The sequence below is a fragment of the Ictidomys tridecemlineatus genome, chromosome 12 (genome assembly GCF_052094955.1).
Source record: "Ictidomys tridecemlineatus isolate mIctTri1 chromosome 12, mIctTri1.hap1, whole genome shotgun sequence".
Classification (NCBI taxonomy): Eukaryota; Metazoa; Chordata; class Mammalia; order Rodentia; family Sciuridae; genus Ictidomys; species Ictidomys tridecemlineatus.
This window is the reverse complement of record NC_135488.1, coordinates 27,120,273-27,141,973: the sequence shown is the minus strand read 5'-3', so window position 1 is coordinate 27,141,973 and position 21,701 is coordinate 27,120,273. Positions and strand designations below refer to the sequence as shown.

Here is a 21,701-nt window from a genome sequence, read left to right as displayed (position 1 = left end):
ATTACCACATTTTACAGTGAAAGGAGTAAGATATGTTAGGTTTGAATTTAGCCTTAGGATCTACAATAAATTCCAGTTCTTTTGTGACTGAATTTCTTAAAATGCAAAATTCCTCAAAATCATGTAGCCATATTCTATAATAGTAAGTAACCTTTTTATTAAATTCTTAAACTGCTTGAATTGTTTGTAGGAATCTGGTATCATTTGTATCTTGAATTCCCCCCAAAGACCCACAGGTTAAAAGCTTGGTAACACTGTTGGTGGAACCTTTAAGAGGGGTGACATTTTGGGTGGACTCCAGGTAATTGGGGACATGCCCTATGGGGAGACTGTGACACCCTGGACTACCCTCTCTTTTTCACTTTGTTGGCCATGAGGAAAGCAGTCTCCTTCACCAAACATACCCTATCATTGCCATCAGCACCTTCAGTGGCCCAAAAAAATGAGTCCACCTCTTCTTGGACTGGCATCTACAAAACCAAGACTAGCCTTTCCTTTTTATAAGGTAAATATCTCAGACATTTGGCCATAGTAATGGAAAGCTGATGACTGAATCTTTTCATTGTGCAAATTTGAATTTTTCCTTTGTTTATAGCTGTGAATAATCACTGATTGATGGAAAAATTATTAAAATTTTTCCTTTTTCACTATAGTGTTTAAGTAAATGTAATATTCCTAAAGAGATTCTCAAGGAGCCAAAATTTATATGTAATCATTGTTAAATACAGCATCATGTAGTATTTAAGAACTAATAGTGAGTAGTTGCCAATGAAGGCATATCACTAACAATTGGGAATAAATACTTGAAATTATAGAACATTTTTCTAAATTAATTTGTATAAACTAGATTGACTGATATCCCCAGTAGTTCATATTTCTCTGTTCAGTTAAGTGGAAAGAAATAAACCTAGACAATAGAAAATAATATACTGTAACACTGGATCATTAGTCCCTCTCTACTCTTATAATCACAGAACCCTCTTGCAGGAAGATATAATACCTGTCTTTGAGCACAGTTTTCCATCTTATAGGACCAGCCAAACTTTGCCACAGGCATTAATTATTCAGCACACTACCCATTCCATCAGGAGCATATCGAATACTTGGGAGTGGCCTGCCTTCCCTTCTAGACATATTCATCAGCTTGACTCTTTGCTAACTTCCTGGAGTTAACTATTAAAAAGTGAGGTGTGGCAGTGCACACCTGCAACCTAGCTACTCAAAAGGACCATCACAAGTCCGAGTCATCCTGGTCAACCTAATAAGACCCTGTCTCAAAATAAAATTAAGGGTTGGGGCTGTAGCTTAGAGAGGTGGAGCACTTGCCTAGCATGTGCAAGACTCTGGGATCAGTTCCCAGTATTACAAAAGAAAAAACCCCAACAGTCTAATCAGAGAATTATATAATATATTAAATATATGATACAGAATTCCTTATTTCCATTGCAGGATAATAAGTGGTTACTTCATATTCTTTCATTGAGGAAACTTAAATGAATACATATGTAAATTTAAAATCATACCACTATATTTTTCTACATGTGATTTTCCATTTCATACTTTACATGCTAACATGTAAATTTAAATGGCTGCCTTACTCACACCTGTGAACAATAATTTTGATAGGGAATTATCAGGCTCCAGTATTTTCTACAATTTCTCAAGTTACTTTTGGTAGTCAAAGCAAGAATTATCAAAACACAGGGGGGAAAAGTTGATAACCATACTTTTTGTGTGTGTTAGCTTTCTATTACCAAAAAACAAAAATAAAAAATAAATAAAGGAGAAAACATTTATGTTGGCGCTTGGTTTCAGGGCTTCAGTTCACCATCATTTTCATCCATTCTTTTGGTGCCTGTGATGAGGCAGACATCATGGTGCAAGGGTTTGGTAGAGGAAAGTTGCTCACCTCATGACAAGCTAAGCAACAGAGAATGAGAAGAAGAGTCCAGGTACAAAATATACTCTTCAGGTATAGACCCCTAAGTGAATCTTTCCCCTGAACTAGTCTCCACCTTCTGAAGTTTCATCACCTCCCAGTTCTATCACAAGTTAGCAACCGAGTCTTTAGACATTTTAGATCCAAACCATCACATTTTGCAAAAATGAAGAAAGAAAGAGTTGGAAGAAAGTGTATCATTTAAATGTAGAATACCAATTGTAACTAACGCTGTTGAAATGTTAGCACTCTTACAAGAAAAAACTATCATGTCCATCAGTCCCATTCCTATCCTCTTTCTACTATTGAAAAACAAAAAATGACCGAATTGTTTGTTTTATTACACAAATTCGTGCCCCCAATTTCTATGTCTCTCCTCTTGGCAGAATACCCCCTCTTACTAAAGAAGGTTAAGAAATTAAGTGCTCCTTTAAATGGATGATGAGTAGTATTTTTAAAAAATGATTTTTTAAAATTTTCTTTTGGATAGTGACCTTTCCACCAGTAGCCTCTTGGCTTTACGTGGTACAAAAGCTGCAAAGAGCTCTTTGGAAGTAATCCAAATGAAATAAGTACATGTGCTTAAAGGTGTTTTATTTAGACTTAGAGGTTTATTTATATTTGTCTCCACGAATTCTAAGCAGTATTGATCTATGTACTTGCCAGGATAAAACGAGACAAGATACAAATCTTACCACTTAAAAAATTCTCTCAAGAGAATAAAGTACAACTAAAATATCTTTAAAAGCTTCTTCATCCAAATGCATGACAAATATAACTCTACTCTAAATGGAGGGTGCAATAAATTGCAGATTAGAGTTGGCCAACTACCTAAGAGGGCATTTCAAGGTTGCTTATAGTACTGGGGTGGGTTTCTGAAGAGCATTTAGAAAATTTTAAATTTATTTGTGTGTATATTTTCACTATTTTCAAAAATTTTAATGTATCCACTTAAAAAAGAAAAACCTGCAGGAAAATGAAACTGGTCTGCTAATGATTAGTAGGGTGACCAAGAAAATTTCCTCAAGAGGTAAACAAGGTATAGTTGGAAGACATGAAGTGAGACAAAAAGTGGTTTGCAATTTAGTTCCATCCTTAAGAAAGAGAACTTGATGCAGGTTTATATGCACTCTCAGCCTCATTTACTTCTTCCGGTAAGTGAAGGCAGTAATCCTTACCTCTAAATGCTGTTGTAGAACAGGACAAGGTTACTAATGCATAAATTTTATTTCATTTCTTTTCTGTAGTATACATTGCCTGAAATTTAACAAGTTACATAATTTATAAAGAACCAGGAGATCACCTGTCATCTTCAAAATTAAAAGATTCATAGAGAATGTACGGAGATGTTTTGTTAGTTAATGTTTCATTTCACCTGCAATTATTTTTGTTCTTAATAACTGGAAAATGAACTATGAAGTTCATCATCAAAAATGTCAACACTTGGTTTATCTCTAGCTTCCTACCATTTATTGTTGATTTTTCCACGAATTGTTCTCTTCCAGAGAACGAAATCAACAAAGAAAATGACATAAAACTTTATCAGCCTCTATGGTAACAAATTTAACAAGGGAACAACCTGAACTATGGAACAAAATGAGTTCAGACTCCTAATCCAAGTCTGCTGATGACTTAAAATCCTTGAAGCCAAGCACAGATGCTATGGAAATCAGAGTTTTAGGTTTTAGGCAAATGACAGAGACAACACTGGTTCCTTTTGGTGAGAAATAATTGGAGTCATGGTAGGGAGCTATTTAAAAAAAATGAATTGTAGATGTAAAAAATATCTTTCTTTTTATTTATGTCTTTTCTTATGAGGTGCTGAGGATGGAACCCAGAGCCTCACCTGTGCAAGGCAAGTGCTCTGCCACTGAGCTACAACCCCAGCCCAGTGAGGAGCTATTGAGAAGGAGATTTAGTATTCCTTAAATGTCTCTAAGTTTTCAATATCGTCAGCACCTCTGTGCCTCCATGCTCGTTAAAAATCCACATAAATGTGCTTTAAAAACTGACAAAAGGGTAGCCTTCAGGTGAGTACTTGGATGGCAGGAACATCTCTGGAAATAGCTCACCTGTTCTTTGCCTAACCAAGCCTCTAGAGTGAGGGCAGATCATGTTTCAAAGCTTTTAGATAGGAAAAGGAACACTCACAAAATGGGAAAAGATACTTGTGGGGAAGGAAAAAACTGGAATGTGAGAAAACAGCAGAAAGCTACCTTAAAAGGGTTTATTTAGTACATTGAAAACCATAATGTCAAGGAGAAGTGGATCTTTCATTCTTGTAACCAGCTGAGGAAATTCTGCCTCTAAGTCTCTGCTAGTTTTAAGTTTAGAAAAGAGGAAAGACTTATTTTGATAAACGGGGATCCCATTCATAGCTGATGACTTATAACTTTAGAGGTTAAAATAACACTGAGTCCTTTGAGCCTGGGGGTTCTTTTGAAATTAGCATGGAGTGGACACTTCCTTATTGAATTATTTTCTTTTGCTCCATTTGTAATCCCCCTTGATTTCTCCTTTATCCCTGCCTTCTTTCCTTCTTTCCTTTCTTGCCTTGCTTCTCTAGAAAAGACTTAATTTGTATTTCTTGAGCAAGAACCATGCCCATATTGGACTTACCATATTCCTTTACCCCTAAGAAAAAAGTAAAAGACCAAGATACATCACTACTGACTTACATATAGAAATACCAGGTATAACCATGTGAGGTTGAAAAAAAAATAATAGAACTATCAGGTCATTTTGGAAGGGATAAACTGAAGAATTAATTCAAGTGAAGAGAGACACACAGGATATTAATAAGAGGTAGTGAGAAGAATTTCATAAAAATGCAATTTTTTACAGCAATGCTTAAGATACTGAAGATTCAGACCAGTTGTGGGATAGCATAAAACATGTGGGGGAAAAGGCACACTCATACATTGCTGGTGAGACTGCAAATTGGTGCAACCACTATGGAAAGAAGTATGGAGATTTCTCAGAAAACTTTGTAATAGAACTACCATTTGACTGGCTTTCCTACTCCTCAGTTTATACTCAACGGACTTACAAGCAGCATACTACAGTGACTCAGCCACATCAATGTTTATAGCAGCTCAATTCACAATAACTAAACTATAACCTAGATACCTTTCAAAAGACAAATTTATAAAGAAAGTGTGGTGTATGTACATAATGGAATATTACTCAACCTTAAAGAAGAATGAAATTATGGCATTTGCTGGCAGATGGATGCAACTGGAGAATATCATGCTAAGTGAAATATACCAATCCCAAAAACCTAAGGCAAAAAATTTTAAGGAAAATTTTTAGGAATTTGCAGATGCTAATTAATGATAAGGGTGGAGTAGGGAAGAATTGAGGTGCTTTGGATTAAACATAGGGGAGTGAAGGGGGGTGTTTGAGGTTATGAAGGATAGTAGAATGAATTAGACATTACCCTATGTGCCTATATGATTGCATAACCAGTGTCACTCTACATCAGTTACAACCAAAAGAATGAGAATTTATACCCCATTTATGTATGATGTGTCAAATGCATCCCACTATCATGTATAACTAATTAGAACACAAATTTTAATTAATTTTAAAAAAATTTAGAGACTAAGAAAGAAGTTGAGATATGATTTTAAAAAGAGAAGTAACTATCTTTGTTGGAACATGGATACAAGATCCCTGTTTTCTGGCAAAAAAAAATCATGAAAACATAACAGCATTGATCTTTAAATATTTTATATTAAATCTTTAGTGAATCTTTCCGCACAGTGAAGAATCACATTTTGTTTGTTAAAACTCTAGGTTTTAGAAGTCCAAAGAACATTGGACTTTCCTCATGTGTTTTTAGAGCAATGTTTTTTAATGTTTTCACCACTCACAGACATGTTTTTTAAAATCACTTCTGGAATAAGTCATGAGAGGAAGTGGGAGCTGGAGTTAGCATTAGCTATGGTGTCATAATGAATTATGGTTCCTAATCAGTCAATCTTCAGGTTATGCATGGTTAAAGAGTCTAGAACCAACCAAGAGAATAAATATATAAGTGATGTTTCATTAGCTTTTCTTCAGATCATCATATAGAAAAATGATTCCCAACTTTGGATTTGGGAGTTGGTAGGCATGCATGTCCTTGTACTCTGGACTGCATTCTTTCATTAGTAAAATTCATTCAATTTGTTAAAGAAAGTATACTTGTAATTTTATTTATCTTCTCAATCTTAAATTTTCTCCTGGTCCTTTCCAGGAGACTCTTTTGTTACCCAAGACAATGTTTCGTGGAAGTGGAGGTCAAACACTCAGTTTTTTTCTTCCTGGCATGTTTTGCAATGTGATTTGTTTTTACTGATTTTTCTGTTACCAAAATAACCTACACATTGGGGTTTTTATATATAGAAGCAGGTTTGCATATATCTACACAAGTATCACCAGAAAAAAATTCTATATTTAGAGTTAAAATAAATTCACCAGCAGGAAATGATCCATGAATAATAATAATTTTAAGGAAAAATTTTAGGACTTCCTAGAATTAGTATCCATATGTTGGTGTTGGCTATGAGATACAGTACACATCCTTCTGATGATGCTTTTAATATCTTATTTAAGAGTTTATGGGGGAAAAAAGTTATTCTTGGTTTCAAATATAGCCTGTTTCTCTTCCAATTTTTTCATGCTCAGCTAGTTTAAAAATTGTATTCATCATGGGCTTTCCTGAACTACTTCTCACAATCCTAAAGATTAAATGTACATATTTTTATTAATAAAAACACTTTAACCTCCCAGGGTATTTCTTGTTCGTTAAAATACGCTACAATACATTAAATGCAAGTGCTTGGATTCCTTTAATATCATTACCAGAATGGTGTTTTAAGGTGAGAATACAGACCTGTCCCACTTTCACCCTAGGAGTACAAAAAGCCATTTAGTCCTGGTCCTTTCCAGGAGACTCTTTTGTTACCCAAGACAATGTTTTGTGGCAGTGGAGGTCAAACACTCAGAATTCAAAGCATCCGTGTAATCACCTGCATCATGCTTTTCATTTGTGCGGGTCTCCCTGTGTCTTCTACAGGGTCCACCCCAGACTCCATGATTTTTACTGTAATACCTGTGGTTTCATTTTTGATAGTGCCCATGGCCTGTCACTGATCAAAAATCTTTTAAAAACTCATGGCCTTTTGAACTCGCCTCTAAATCCTCCCCATTCTAAGCCCATCTCATCTTTCCAAAGCTATTTTACTCTTAGAAACTCCCCCTCTCACAATTATAAAGCCTCCTATTAGTACTTAAACATACAAGTTATTGTAGGTCTTAATTTTGAATTCTTGATCTCTGCTTAAAATTGTCCAGGAGCCTATCTAAGCTTTGCCATTCCTCCAGACCCTGACTATAGTATCCTGGCACCATAGTCTGAATTCATAGTATGGATTGTCCACTTACCACTTATTAGGTACTTACCAAATGCTTTCTTATATTGTTACATTTTAGCTTATATCTAATCTCCCAAAAGAGACAATAAACCTCACAATGTGATGTTCTACAAGATAATACCATTTTGCATAACTTCACATCATTATGGCCTGGTAGAATGTTTTTTGCATATGGTTTATGAATCATTTCTATGTTTAATAACTATGATGATAACTATAAACCATTGCAATTTAGTAGTTCCAAGCCTTTCTAATAGTAATCAAAAAAAGCAGTTCCAAGCCTTTCTAATAGTAATCAAATAGTCTAGAAATGGGAAAATATAAATTTTCAATACTATTCCAAAAGAAGGCAACAGAAAACTCCAGAAATCTAAGACAATTATTTCATGTTTTTAAATTATAAATCAAAACTTCTCTTCTCACTCTCTCCGCTTTCTCATCTCGGCAATGTAGCCTTTGTTGCTTACCAGTGCCATAGTCATGTGTGCTCTTCTTCAAATGCCAGAAACTGGGAAAGTAAATGTTCACTTTTTATTGAAATTCTGAAATGTCACTAGTATCATTTTCTCATTTACTTGTCAACTTTTTTTTTATCAAATGCTTATTATTTGTTGGGCAATTAGGCTTCTTTCATTGACCTGAATACACACAAGCCTTGTCAGAAACAAATTTTTAGTGCTAATCACAGCTTTCATGTAACACATCAGACCCTGTTATTTTGAAAATGACATGACCAATAATGGAGTCCTTTAATCTGAACTTTTTAAAGACTACTTAGAGAGATGAATAAATATATTGATACAAAGATTTTTTTTTTGTCACTATACGGATCTGAATATATAATTATTATACTGTTCTTTAAATTTGAAAGTTTTAGTATCTTACAATTCTGAGCTGATTTTCTTTTAAGTTTTTTTTTTTTGTGTGTGAATCCACCAAGAATGTAAAAGATTAGTTGTGATTTTGATGTATTTTGTGCTCTCAGGTCATGTTTATTATATCAAAAGTTATTATTTTGAGCTCAAAATTTACAAAATATACAGGAATTAAATAACCTATTGATTACGCTTGGAGTAGATAAAGCTCAGGAATTCCTATTGCATTTAAAATATATTTAAAACAAGCCATAGACAGTTGAAAATATTTGTGAGAGTCTTAACTGATAAAGGACTATTATTCAAAATATACCAAGAGCCTATACAGCTCAATAATAAGTAGCAAACTACTGGATAATAAGTGTGCCAAACACCTTAACAGACACCTCACCAAAGAATACATGCAGATGGCATGTAAATATGGGAAAGGAGGCTCAATGTCAATATCACAGAGGAAATGTGAGTTAGACAACAATGAACTATCACCATGCACCTATTACAATGGCCAAAATCCAGAACATGACACCACCAAATTCTGTCAAGGATGCCAAGTCACAGGAATCCCTACTCATTACTGGTGGAAATGCAAAATGGCATAACCAATAGGGAGAGAGTTTGGGGGTTTCTTATAGAACTATACATACCCTTACATACAATCGAGACATTGTAATCCTCATTATATACCCAAATGAATTGAAAACTTATGTCCACACAAAACCTACACATGGATGTTTATAACAGCTTTTTTTTTGTCATTGCCCCAAACTTGGACACAACCAAGTTGTCCTTGGGTAGGTGAATGGGTCAAAGACTGATTTAGCCAAACAAAGGAATACTATTTAGTGCTAAAAACAAGCTATTGAGAATGAAAAGACACTAAAGGAACTTAAAAAAAGTTAATCTAAAAAGCCTACATACTGTGTCATTCCAACTACATGGAATTCTGGGAAAGAAAAACTGTAATGACAGCCAGAGGAACATGGTAGCCAGTGTTTTGGAGGTGAAAGGAATGAATATGTAGAGCACAGAGGATTTTTAAGGCAGTGAAATGATTCTGAATGATATGATAATGTGGGCACATGTCATATATTTGCCAAAACCCACAGAATGTATATTACAAAGAGCAAACACTAATGTGAACTGTGGACTCCAGGTGATAATGATTCTCTATAGAGGCCTTCCTCTATAACCTCATCACCAGAAGTAAGAAAAATACCAACTTGGTATTTCAGATTACTGAAAGCAATGGTCATAGTCCTGCCTCCTTGAACTTATGCCATTCAGGAGAAGTGCATGCTGAAGATCAAGCACTCTAAAGCACTTCAGTGTCGTGTCCAGTTTTTGGTAACAAAACATTAAATGGCTAAGATTGTAAGAAAAAAATAGAAAGCATTGGTCTGTTCTCATAATTGCCCCTGCAAATCTACCTATGGACCTAGTTCTTCTGCCGCTGGAAAAAAATAAACAGCACACCTATTCTTGTGGTTACCCTTAAATAGTAAAAGCTATCTGTTGTCACTATTGTTCCCCAAATAGTTTCTGTTCAGAAAGGATTATGTCCTTCTGAATAATGAGTCCAAATTTTTTTTCAAAATTAAGCTTTTCCCTTTCTACATGGAAAAGTTGTAGGCTCAGTGTTTTACTTTAGTAATGGTCCCTGGGTTTTTTTCTGTTTTTTTTTTCCAGAGACACTTGACTTCATTAATTTCTCCTGTATGTATGACTTAGTGGGTGTATCTTCTCTGTTCACTGTATTACAATTCTTCCCTCAAACCATGGGAATGTGTGTCAGTACTCTCAGCCATTATCCCCCACCAATAGTTCTTCTGGGAAAGCACTAATAAAAAGGCCATTTAGCTCTCTATTTTGATGGACCACTTCTGCTCTTAGAATGATCAAATGTAGCAATTCAGTTTGCTTCCAAACATTGCCTACTTTTTGTTTGGCCACTAAGCAGGTAGCTCCAACACCAGGCTTTATTTTGAGACTTATTAAACCTGAACCAGACACTAGTTGCTGTTTCTCCCAGGTTCCAGGGGATGCTTAAAGCCTTTCTCAATGGTCTCAAAAAGAAGCAAAAATATCCCCTCTCTCCCCCAGTCACCACTGTGAAGTTGGTGACACTTAGCACCTCAAACAGAATCCTCCTTATAGTCTCCAAGTTCCTTGGCCATTCCAGCTCAACCTTTACATATTCTCAATGTCAGTAAGAGTCTCAAGGTCACTAATCATGATTTAAGACATTTTTCTATCTAGACTCTACCTAGTCACACTAGCGCTTCACTCTCAGTTTTGAGTGAGAGTAGTTGGCTCCTATTATCATGTAGCCTCAACTGTCATTGAGGCTAAAAGAGTTCAAGTTCCACCATTGGCTCACTCTTAGGATTTGTGAATAAAAATCATAACTTGCGGAGTAATAGAACATGTTTCCTTTTAACCATTATCTTCCTAGAATATGACATTTTTTTTCCATATTCTATTGATAGTTTCTTGGTGTATGTGACTATAAGCTCTCTGAGTTCAGAAACTGTACCTTTTATTCTAGTTGTAGCTGTGAAATTCATCTAAAGAGTTATTGATGTATTATCTCCACCCTACAAGAACTTGCTAATGATATTCCATGAAAAAAAATACTATGACTGAATTCACAGAAGTTGATGAGATCGAAGAGACACTGATTTGCCAAAACACAGTCTGCCTCTATATCCACAGATTCTGCATCCAGACTCAACCAACTGACATTTTATATAAAGGAATTTGAGCATCCTTGGATTTTAGTATCTTCAGGGATTGAGGGTCCTGAAACCAATTCCCTATGGATACAGAGGGACAACTAGAATAAAAAGGAGGAAAATAAGCTATATTGTCTTTTACTACATAAAGATTTTATAAATATGAGCATTAGCTACAAGTGAAATGCTGCCACATTGAAATACAACTTTGAGATTTAAAATGTATAAGTAAATATTCTGACAAGGAAAAAATATACAGATTTATAATATAAGACTTTAACCTGATGGTAGTTTAAATCATTCCCTTTTTAATATTCATGATCCCTAATGGTAAAGACATTTCAGTATTACAATTAATGCACAAATAGAAAACAATTCAGTCCCAAATAAGCTGACATTTATGAAGTAATTCTCATCCTTATAAATTGCCTTCTTGCAGGAAACAGACCTTATCCTGACTTTTAATATTTCAATGCACCGATCTTGGTGGATGGAGAATGGACCAGGATGTATGGTGACGTCAGTGACACCCGCCCCAGACTGGGCCCCAGAAGACCATCACTACATCACGGTCTCAGGGTGTTTTCTGGAGTACCAGTACATAGAAGTGGCTCATAGTTCCCTCCAGATTATCCTCGCAGTAAGTGTTGACAGCGAACCACTTCCTCTAGTGCTTCTGGAATTTGTTTTATTTCTGGGCAAACTCAGTGCACACAAAGGGAATGTGTGTGTGTGTGTGTGTGTGTGTGTGTGTGTGTGTGTGTTCCTCCTAATTAATGCCACTTTTATTAAGAATATGTTAAACCAAGCCATCCTCTGGACTATGCATGCTGATTTTTTTTCATCAATCATTAATTGGCCTTCAACATCATCAGCATTTTTCATAGGAAATCTAATCAGTCAAGATTAAATTATCTGATTTGGTAGAATTTTCCAAAGATCTACAGGAATATCAGAGAGTTTTCACAGCTAACATTCAACTTTCCTAAACACATGAGATTTCAATGCACCTTCTCCCTCAGTGTTTCTTCTGGAAGTGCCAGTACATGGATTTCTTTCTTCCTCTGCCCTATGCCGTACTTCCTTCTTCCTAGATTTCCCCTGGGCACTGTTCATCACCTATTATCCACACTCCTCCTTTCTGAACAAGTCATCCTTCCTTGAAATTCTATCTAGACTTTCATGCTGCCATGTTTCATAGGATTGTACCAAAAAAAGAGTCCTCCGATCAGGAGGAAGTAGGAGAATAAATAACAAATTTATGTAATGTATGCTTATGTTATATAAAATAAGTTATATTAGTTTGCATTATTATGAAAAATATAGATAAAGACATCTCTTTCTCAAGAAGAACTATCACTAAGGTTAATTGCATAATATTGTAGGACTTACATTGTTAAGGCAACTTTGTTTTATATGAATCCATTTAATCATTTCAGATTCTAGAGCCACATGTATTTTTTTAGATTCCATATAGATCTGCAGTTGAGGTTCATAGTCTTACAATTGTTAGCCAAAAATAATTCAAGTGCAATCTGATGTTTACCTCTTTCTTCAGTGAATTACTTTGAGGGTGATATGGACTCCCAATTGAATAACAGGTGATATGGACACCCAATTGAATAACAGGAGATAATAAGTTCTGCATATAAAGGCAGTAATCATTTTATATAAAATTCTTTAAGAGTTAAAACCATTTAATATTATATATATATATATATATATAATATGGATGTTATGATAGACTACATGTATGCAGTGCTACTAAAACATTTCCTAAGTCTTTGTGACATACAGGTTTATTCCCTGTGTCAGCAGGAGGCTCTACACTCATTGTCAATAAGGATACAAGCCTAGTGTAATAACCACAAACCCAATTATCATTTGGTTGCTATGCCCAAGATCACAGAAAGATATGCATGATCCATATTGGTACATGCATGGTCCTTCCAGGGAGAAGGAGCTCATTCTTCACAGTTTATTGTCTAGCACTATAGTCATAGAGTCCCATCAATCACAAAATAGCCAAGAAGGAAGAACTCGAAATATTTCAAGATCAATATGAATAAATTCCAGAAAATTTGAATTATGTTCTTAGCTAAAGTACTAAGTGATCTTTCCCTAATATGTCCAACCTGAGACAATTCTTCAAATAAACAAAATTTTCTGTATTCATGTTGAAATCTAAAATGGTTCATTTTTGCTTATCTTAAAGACAAGTTAGATTTGGTGAAATGAAAGTAGTTATTTCATTTTTTAAAATCCATTTAAATAGTGTTAAATCTCACATGAGAAAAGTGAAACATTTCTGAGACTCTGAGACAAATTAAATGTCAATACAAATGTTTTAGAGTAGGGTTTTAAACAAAATTTTATTTGAATTATCCTTCCCATCCCTTTTTTACAATATCTTCAACATTTTGGCAAACTTTCACCTATATTTTAAGGATGATGTGAAGATGCAGTTTACTTGTAAGGACAGTTATATATGACTCTTTAAGAGGATTATTGGAATTTGTGTGTGTGTGTGTGTGTGTGCGTGTGTGTGTGTGTGTGTATAACTATATTCACATAAAATTTTGGCAAAGGGAATTTGCAAAGAAGTGCATTTGGATATGAAAGCATATGTTGAGTCTGTCATACTGCCCAGAGAAAAACACTTTTACATAAGTAAAATTAATCTGTAAAGGCAAGGTGACTAGAATGTGAAGGTGAATGAAAGTCCCTAAGAACAGATGGGGAAAATAATTCCAATGGCTTTCCCTTCTGTCTACACTGTCCCCCAGTGGAGTGAAAAATTTATTTTAACCAAGTATCAATGGCTGTGGCACCTTTATCTCTTTCTCTTCACCAGGTCTTCCTTTAGCAGGGAGGGGTTCTTTTGTGATGCTGATTCAGGAACACCAGAGACTAAGTTACCAACTTTCTTACCTAAGAAACTATCCATGGAAGTTTCAGCACTTTGGGACTTTAGGCTTGCTTGTCTAGCCACCTTGGGCTGAAAATGTCCGCTACACAAAATACTTAGTCAATCTGAGTTGATAATGCAAACCCACCTAAAAGGTCTTATCTTAAAATATTTGCTCTGCCTATTCATTGGAAACAGCCCAAAGACTTTTTTAAAAATATATTTCAATGTACATGCTTTATTAAACCTCTTGTTTTCATTGCATAATTTTACTATTTTATTTTATTTTTTATTGGTTGTTCAAAACATTACAAAGCTCATATCATCTTTCATACATTTGATTCAAGTGGGTTATAAACTCCCATTTTTACCCCAAATACAAATTGCAGGATCACATCAGTAGCAGAATACAACAGTCACTAATATGGCATTATGTAAAAATGTGAATGTGTAATCGATATGAACCAAAGACTTTTTCCTGTACTCATCCTGATCTCTTCTGCTCTAATTATTGACTAATTAAATAGTGTCTGGATTCTCTGCTCCTCCCCTTTTGTATTATCCGGATCATCCTTCTGACAATCAAATATTCAGTTCAATCCAATATAGGGAACACTCCTGAGTGCTTGTCCCCTGGGATATCTAGAAAAGCAAAGACAACAGTATCCCTGACATGAAGGATGTTATAGTTAAAAATGGAGCAGAGTTCCTAAGGGCACAAACCAGGTGCAAACAGACACATTTCAGGGACGTAAGAGACAGAGGATGCAGCAGTTCATGCAGTTTGGGGCATAGTCTTGGCTTCTTAGTTTCATCCTACTTTTTGTAATGTCAGGTAAACTCTCACTTTTATTGTTTTCGTCATCCCAGATTTCCTTTTGGGATATCTGGCTTAGACTTGCTTTCATAAACTGCTGCTTTCCCAACTATTGCTCTTGATTAACTCCAAATCTCTCCAGCTCTTTTTTTCTCCACTCTCACTCAGCCTTTCTTTCACAGATTTCTGACCCCCAGAATGCCTATCACAGCATTGTTCAGTTTTCTGCCAATCAACTTTTGGCTGATTTTGAAATTAGCATTCATAGAGCCCACATTTGCATCTCACATACATAGACATCTCCCATTTACAGCCAAAGGAAGATGAGTATAATATCCTCATAATTGAGAAGAGGGGCTATTAATCACACAGCCTCCAGCCAAGCAAAAAAGTCTGCCAGAGCATCATAATGATGAGCCAGAAGTAAGGTTTCCAGATTTCTCCTCCTCCAGCAGTCTTTTTCTCCAGTTAGTATCAGATATAACACTCAGAAGGCATACAGGTGTGCACAATTTTAATAAAACCATTTTAAAAAAAAAAACACTTACCAAGAAATAAAATGTGTGTAGGGAAAGTACAGAGATCAACTAGGGAGATGGTGTTGTTTACATTACAAGATAATTGATTGGATTACTTAATGCATGATTGGTTAGAAAATATGTTCACATGAATTTAATCTTATGACCGTGTAACCATCCTATGAGTGCAGCATAACAGGTTAGAAACCTTTCCTAAGATGTTTAGCTAGTAAAGAGGGATTATGGATGTGCTCTTTCTTGTAACAAGGCTGAGAAATAGTCTTCAACCTGAATGCTGTAACAGCTAATGGAAAATGGATTACTGAAGTCTAAATGTTCAGAGTTTCTCAGCGGCAAAGAATGCTGTGATTGATTGGCTACATCGGCCATGGGTGAGGAGAATGGATATGTATGTACCTCATATTTATTAGGCACACATTAGACTTATTCCCTGTAACCAACACAATGAAAAATGAATATGTTTTGCAAACAAATATACATAAATGGTATTTTAAGAGTGAACATGTATTACAATACCTGAAATAACTATATTTGTTAAAATACATGTTAAAATTCCCACTAATTCATTGGTAAATAAAGCCTTTATTCTCTCTTTTCTTTAGCCACATCCAGAGAATCAATATTTCTAAATTTTATATAAACCTCTCCAACCAAAATTGCTTGGTCTTGTGTTCCTTTATTTCCTTTATTATTTCCTTTACTTCTGACATACTTCTAAATTCATGGCAGGTTGACTATTAATTTCTTTTAGGAGACTAGCAGAAGATATTGATAAAAATGTAAATAAGCTTACCGGTTCCAAAAGCCATTAGATATGGCTTAGAAATTATATACAAATTATCAAGGAAGTCATTGAAGAGTTTAGAAAACATTCCTTTTCTTTACTTTTTTTTTTTTTTTGTACCAGGGATTGAACCCAGGGAGCCTTAACCACTGAGCCACATCCTCATCCATTTTTATTTATTTATTTTTTAATTTGAGACAAATTCTTGCTAAATTTCTTAGGTCCTCCCTGAGTTGCTGAGGCTGGCTTTGAACTTGGGATCCTCCTGCCTCAGCTTCCCAAGCTGCTGGGATTGCAACAGTACATTACAACACCCAGCTAGAAAAAGTTTCAATACCCCTTGCACAGCTCATAGCTAAATTCAAGTATTCAAGTTCAACCTTCAGTTATATCTCGTCCCTATTTGGAAAACTTTGTATAGTGCATGAAATCATGATTTTCGTGTCAATTCGGCATTGCTATCAGTAATGTAAGCTTTATATCTAAGTTAAGAGCTTGTGTAGTTCTAAAATGAAAAGTGGAGAAATAGTATTTGCTGCTACTCAGCTACAGCTATATTCAGAAGTCATATTGTTGCCATGGGGATATCCTGTGTTCTATGTATTTAAACTGAAAAATTAAAACAGAATTTTAAGAAAAAAAGTAAGTTTGATCTGGTTGACTTTATGAACTAAATTAGCCAGATCTGCAGCTACATAGCTTAAGTAAAAATATACTCAAAGCACATGATTTTTAATTAAGAAAAAACATTTTATCAAAAAACATATATTTGAAATTATATAATATTTCAATATTTCTAAAGTTTTTACATATATAAAATTAGGCTAGGTTCCTTTAAGAGATGGCTATAATTAATAGCTATTTATTATGTCTTGATAGTGTTTTTGGTATACTTCCCAGAAATTGTTGTTGCAAATTGAGCAATTTCCAATTCTTTGCTTTCATTAAAATTGAAAGAAAACCCTAATAAATTTGTAACTTGGTACATTATTTGAAATAATTTTTGTGATAGATAATTATGGAAATTGTGCTATGCAACTTAGGATAAGTTGTAGAAATTGGTCATTATAAAAACTGCATCTACTATTTAGGAAAAAGATTTTTCAGTACTTAAACCTAAAAAAAATGCTAAAAATTGAATCATGTTGAACTCTGTCCCATTCTAATATAAATAAAAAGAGATTTTAAATACAAATTTATTTTCATACATAATAATTTTGATCAGTTTGTACAGACTACTTTGTTTTAAATCAAGTGTGTAAAATAATAATTATGAGAATAGTATTATTATTAATATTCAGAATGAGAATTTTTAACACTTTCTGCCTCATGGACCTGAGAAAAATATGAAATTGAAATCTATACATATTCAATGAATATACACACTTATACATATACATCTAAATTTATTACAAAGTAGTATGAGATACTGAGCAATAATACAACTTTCAAGTAAATAAACATATTTAATTAGAACAAAATTCTGTGAAAGCAGTGTAGAAGCAGTGCAAATTCAAAGAAAATGAACTACATAAAATTTATAATCCTTAAGTATGTGTATGCATGTTAGGGTGAATTTCAAATCACAGTGATATTCTAATTTAATTGGACATATTTAAATGGATGACACTATAGATCTCTTTAAAATATACTAATATTTATAATATATCAAAATAAATACATCTTTTGCAGCTAAACTAGTTCATATTACTCAGAATGATGTATAGATTAAATAAAATCCTTATACAAATTTCAATGGCATTTTTTTACAGAAACATAAAAGCAGTCCTAAACCTCATATGAAACCACAAAAATACTCTGAATAACCAAATCAGTTTTAAAAACCACAATGTTGGAAGTATCATTCTTCTCAATTTTAAAAGAATTACAAAGCTATAGTAATTAAAACAGCATGGTACTGACATAAAGACAAACATAGACCAGTGGAACAGAATGGAGCCCCCAAATAAATCCACACATATTTGGTCAACTGATCTTTTACAAGGATGTCATTTAAACTAATAAAAAAATTATCAAGCTTACATTTCAAATATACTTAATTTTCAGGTAAAATTTTTAAAAATTCTCTCAGAATGTACAGCAACAGAAATGAGAACTACTCTAAAACAGTAAATTCAACTTGACTGAGAATAGAAATTTCTTTAGGTTTTTTTTTCTTAAAGGATTGCCATGCCATAACTCCTAAAAATTCCGTTTCCTTAGACCTCAGGTAGAGTCTTTGGTGAATGTGATTTTTAAAATTTTCACTGAAAATATTAGTGCCTTCCCTTTCTCTTCACTGTTGATTCTTCTTACTTCCTGAATTTCTTAGAACCGAGTGGAGTCTGGTCAGGGAAGGTAACTCTCATTCCAAAGGGCATCAGGGCTCTGGCTGCCTCATCAAATTCTTCCTGGGTCTTGAAAATCATTTCCTTTTCTGGACATCAAGGTCAGGCCCTTCAAATAATGAGCTTCTTATCAAATAATGAATCTGTGCATCTATACCATGAGTTCTGTATTTCCACCAAAAGAGTGAGTTGGTATACTTCTAGAACTGTAAACTGAATCTTCTGATGACTAGTCCAGTGTTGAAGGTGATGCAATCATTTTCTTATTAAGACAAAACTACTTGCTAACTACAGTACACAAGGGTTAGAGTGAAGACTGGGGTTCTTTCCCCACTTCCAGGTGGGCTTCACAGCTTGAGGCTTGGCTTGATTGTTGGACTTGCTACTCCAGCTGTGGTGCAGGTTTTCAGAAGCACAGATCTCCCTGTCAAAAGTTAGTGGCCCAAGAAACAAAATGAAAGTGGCATGTCTTTCTGTAGCATCAGAACAGTTTATGAAAATTTCAAAATATGAGGAAAAGAACAAAGTATTAGTATAAATAGGGAGTTTTTCCAAGGATACTTTCTGAAATAGGAGAATGGCAAATTGAATCCAGAAAGGATATTTTTTGATGCAATTGAATGTAACAAAACTTATAAATAAATAAGTTCAACTTATTTGAAAACTCCAACTGGATCTATCCCTGAAGAGTAAGAAATATTATTGTTATTGAATGAATACTATTCAATAGATATTAAAGTATGCAGTTTTCATGAATATTTTAACCAAAAGTTGGTTGACATATATAAGACATCGGGGCATTATCCTTTAAAAGGACATTGTTCAAAGGAATTTATTGAATAAGCTTATTTCTTATTCCTCTCAACCATAATAAATTCCTTTGAACAATATCGATTTAAAGGGTAAAGCCCTGATGTCTTATCTGCAGATGCCAATCAACTTTTGGGTATAGTAATCACAAAACAGTTAACAGCTTCTTGACTTTATTTTCCTTTATTACTGAAAAGTGCCCTTGTAAATTGTTATGTAGTTCTGTGAACACACGAAGAAGCAGAGTGCCATAATTTAACCAGCCTCTGAGGTCAAATTAAATGTAAATTTTTTTTAATATTCTCTGGTATTCCCTACATGCAAATTTAGAATTATAAGGTAAAATATTCACAGTCTGAGAGTAACAATCCTTAAATCTTATACCCAGTTGTATAATAAACTATTTTGTAATTATGAACTAAATGAGATAACATTAAAGAAATTGCCTTGAAAAACAATAAAGGTAGAATTATTTATTTTCTCCTTAGCTCAGTTTCTTTCACTGCTCATTGAGAATACTTTAATCCTTTCAGAATAACTCATAATGACGTGCAAAAAATGAACTAAATCCTACTAAGTTTACTTACTCCCCAGATATTACCATGATTCTAAAAACCAATGTAATACTATTTAGTGTACTGCACCACTAGCCTATGTTCACAGACCCTTATCAATTATTGTAATCAGCATGCAATATCTATCTGTTCTGTATGTCATGTTTAAAGGACTTGCTTACCTCCTAAGCACTTCACTGTACCTGTGGGAATGTTAGGAAACACCACATAATAAACACATTAGTACAGTCAAATGGCAGTGATGATTAAAGACATGACCAATCACTAATAATTTTATTTTCTTAATCATAGGAAATTTAAATTGAATAAAGTATTGTGCATAAAATATGGTACAATGAACTGTGTACAATACTATTTTTATATTTAGTTGTATGATCATAAATTTGCTTCAGAATTAAATAAATTGTATTAAGTCACAAATTATTTTGTAAACAAGTGAAGTATATTAAAATACACTCAATATAGTATCTTGTGAAAAATATTACAAGTTATTGGCCTGAGAACGAAAGGTTGACATCTTCCTTTGAAATGTACAATACTATTGTCTTTTAGGATGTTTTGCCAGTCGTGATCAATTACTGTGATACAAAATTCTTAAGAAATAACATCTTTGGTAGCAATTTCCTTCTCACTGGAAATTAAACACAGTGATAGAACAATAGTAGTAAGATCTGCTAGCATTTCTAAGTAGGAGCATGGCATTCTCAAAGGAGGGATATAAACATGATTTATACTGACAGCTATAATATGAGGGATAATTTATTGTTTAGCATGTTATACTTGAATGGAAAAGAATAAAAATATGGGCAAACACACTTAGGCTAAATGGTGTTTACACAGTGGAAGAAGAGCCATCTGTGATATTTTCTCTGTACCTTTTGCTTTTACCAATCTTACAAACAGGATTTAAAATTCTTCTATTCTCAACCCACACACCCTTCCACATGGCAAGGTTTTCCATTCCTAGTCTGGATCCTCTCTTTCTCTCCCTTTCCTTAGCATCATGGCTGCCTTCTCCCTGACTCCGCCATTTGTCCTCTCCGCCACCCATCATGCTAAATCCCTCTCAAGCAAGAACCTGAGAGTCAAGACCACAACTTTTCACACACATATGTTTATCACTTTTAGTCCTCCTAACGTAATTCATGATGATAAATTTATTATACTTAATGAGGTAGTTACCACATGATTATTTTTGTTAATGCTAATTGGAAACATGATTCCAGAGTCATGGAATTAAGTGGAGAATGCTATGGCTCCAAGGATATTATGAGTTTCTTTCTGTCTTCTTATATTCTAAAATATATGAGTTGCTCTGCTATTTTATATTGATTCTGAATAGCTCCACCTCTAAAGCTTGGGCTGCTTATTATTAGCAACTTTATAAATACAAATCATCCCTTTTTGCTCTCACTATCAAATGTCTTCCAATCATTCATCTTCACTTTCTCTACTTCTCTATCTACAACTTTATTGATTTCTTCATCACAGAATTATGGGTAAGTTCTCTTTTTGTTTTTAATTTCTAAATTTTACAGCTCACCCGTGCTGTAATTTCATGTTATTCTTTTAGTTGAATGCCATGTTTACATTGATTTAATCCTAATATACTATGTATTTACTATGGAAACTAATTTTAACTGAAATTATACTGTGAAGTACAGAAAAAAAATTCAAGTTAGTGATTCAAAGGTGGTCGGGTTTTCATTTTCAGCACATATTTCACAAACTTAGAAAAGTTTATGTTGCTTATAATTAAAAGATTTAGACAAGTTATCAAAGAAAGCTTGATATTAAAAATGTCATAAAGGAGAGGGCAAACCATATGGAAAAATACATTGTCCTTATTGTCCTTTAATTATGAGCGTGTGATATGAGTTGAAATTACATAGATGTATTGCCCACATTTTCTTTGGTTCACACTTATAGACTTAAAGTTCCAAAGTGCTGTAAT

At 34.1% G+C, this 21,701-nt stretch overlaps 1 protein-coding gene across 1 annotated transcript in view; it reads left to right on the top strand.

Moving 5' to 3' along the window:
• Positions 1-21,701, top strand: part of LOC144368933 (sodium/potassium-transporting ATPase subunit beta-1-interacting protein 2-like) — a 565,595-nt gene that overhangs the window by 406,682 nt on the left and 137,212 nt on the right. Inside the window, exon 4 of the mRNA XM_078027889.1 lies at positions 11,406-11,606. Within this exon, the coding sequence (XP_077884015.1) occupies positions 11,406-11,606 (201 nt within the window). The remainder of the gene's footprint in view (positions 1-11,405; positions 11,607-21,701) is intronic.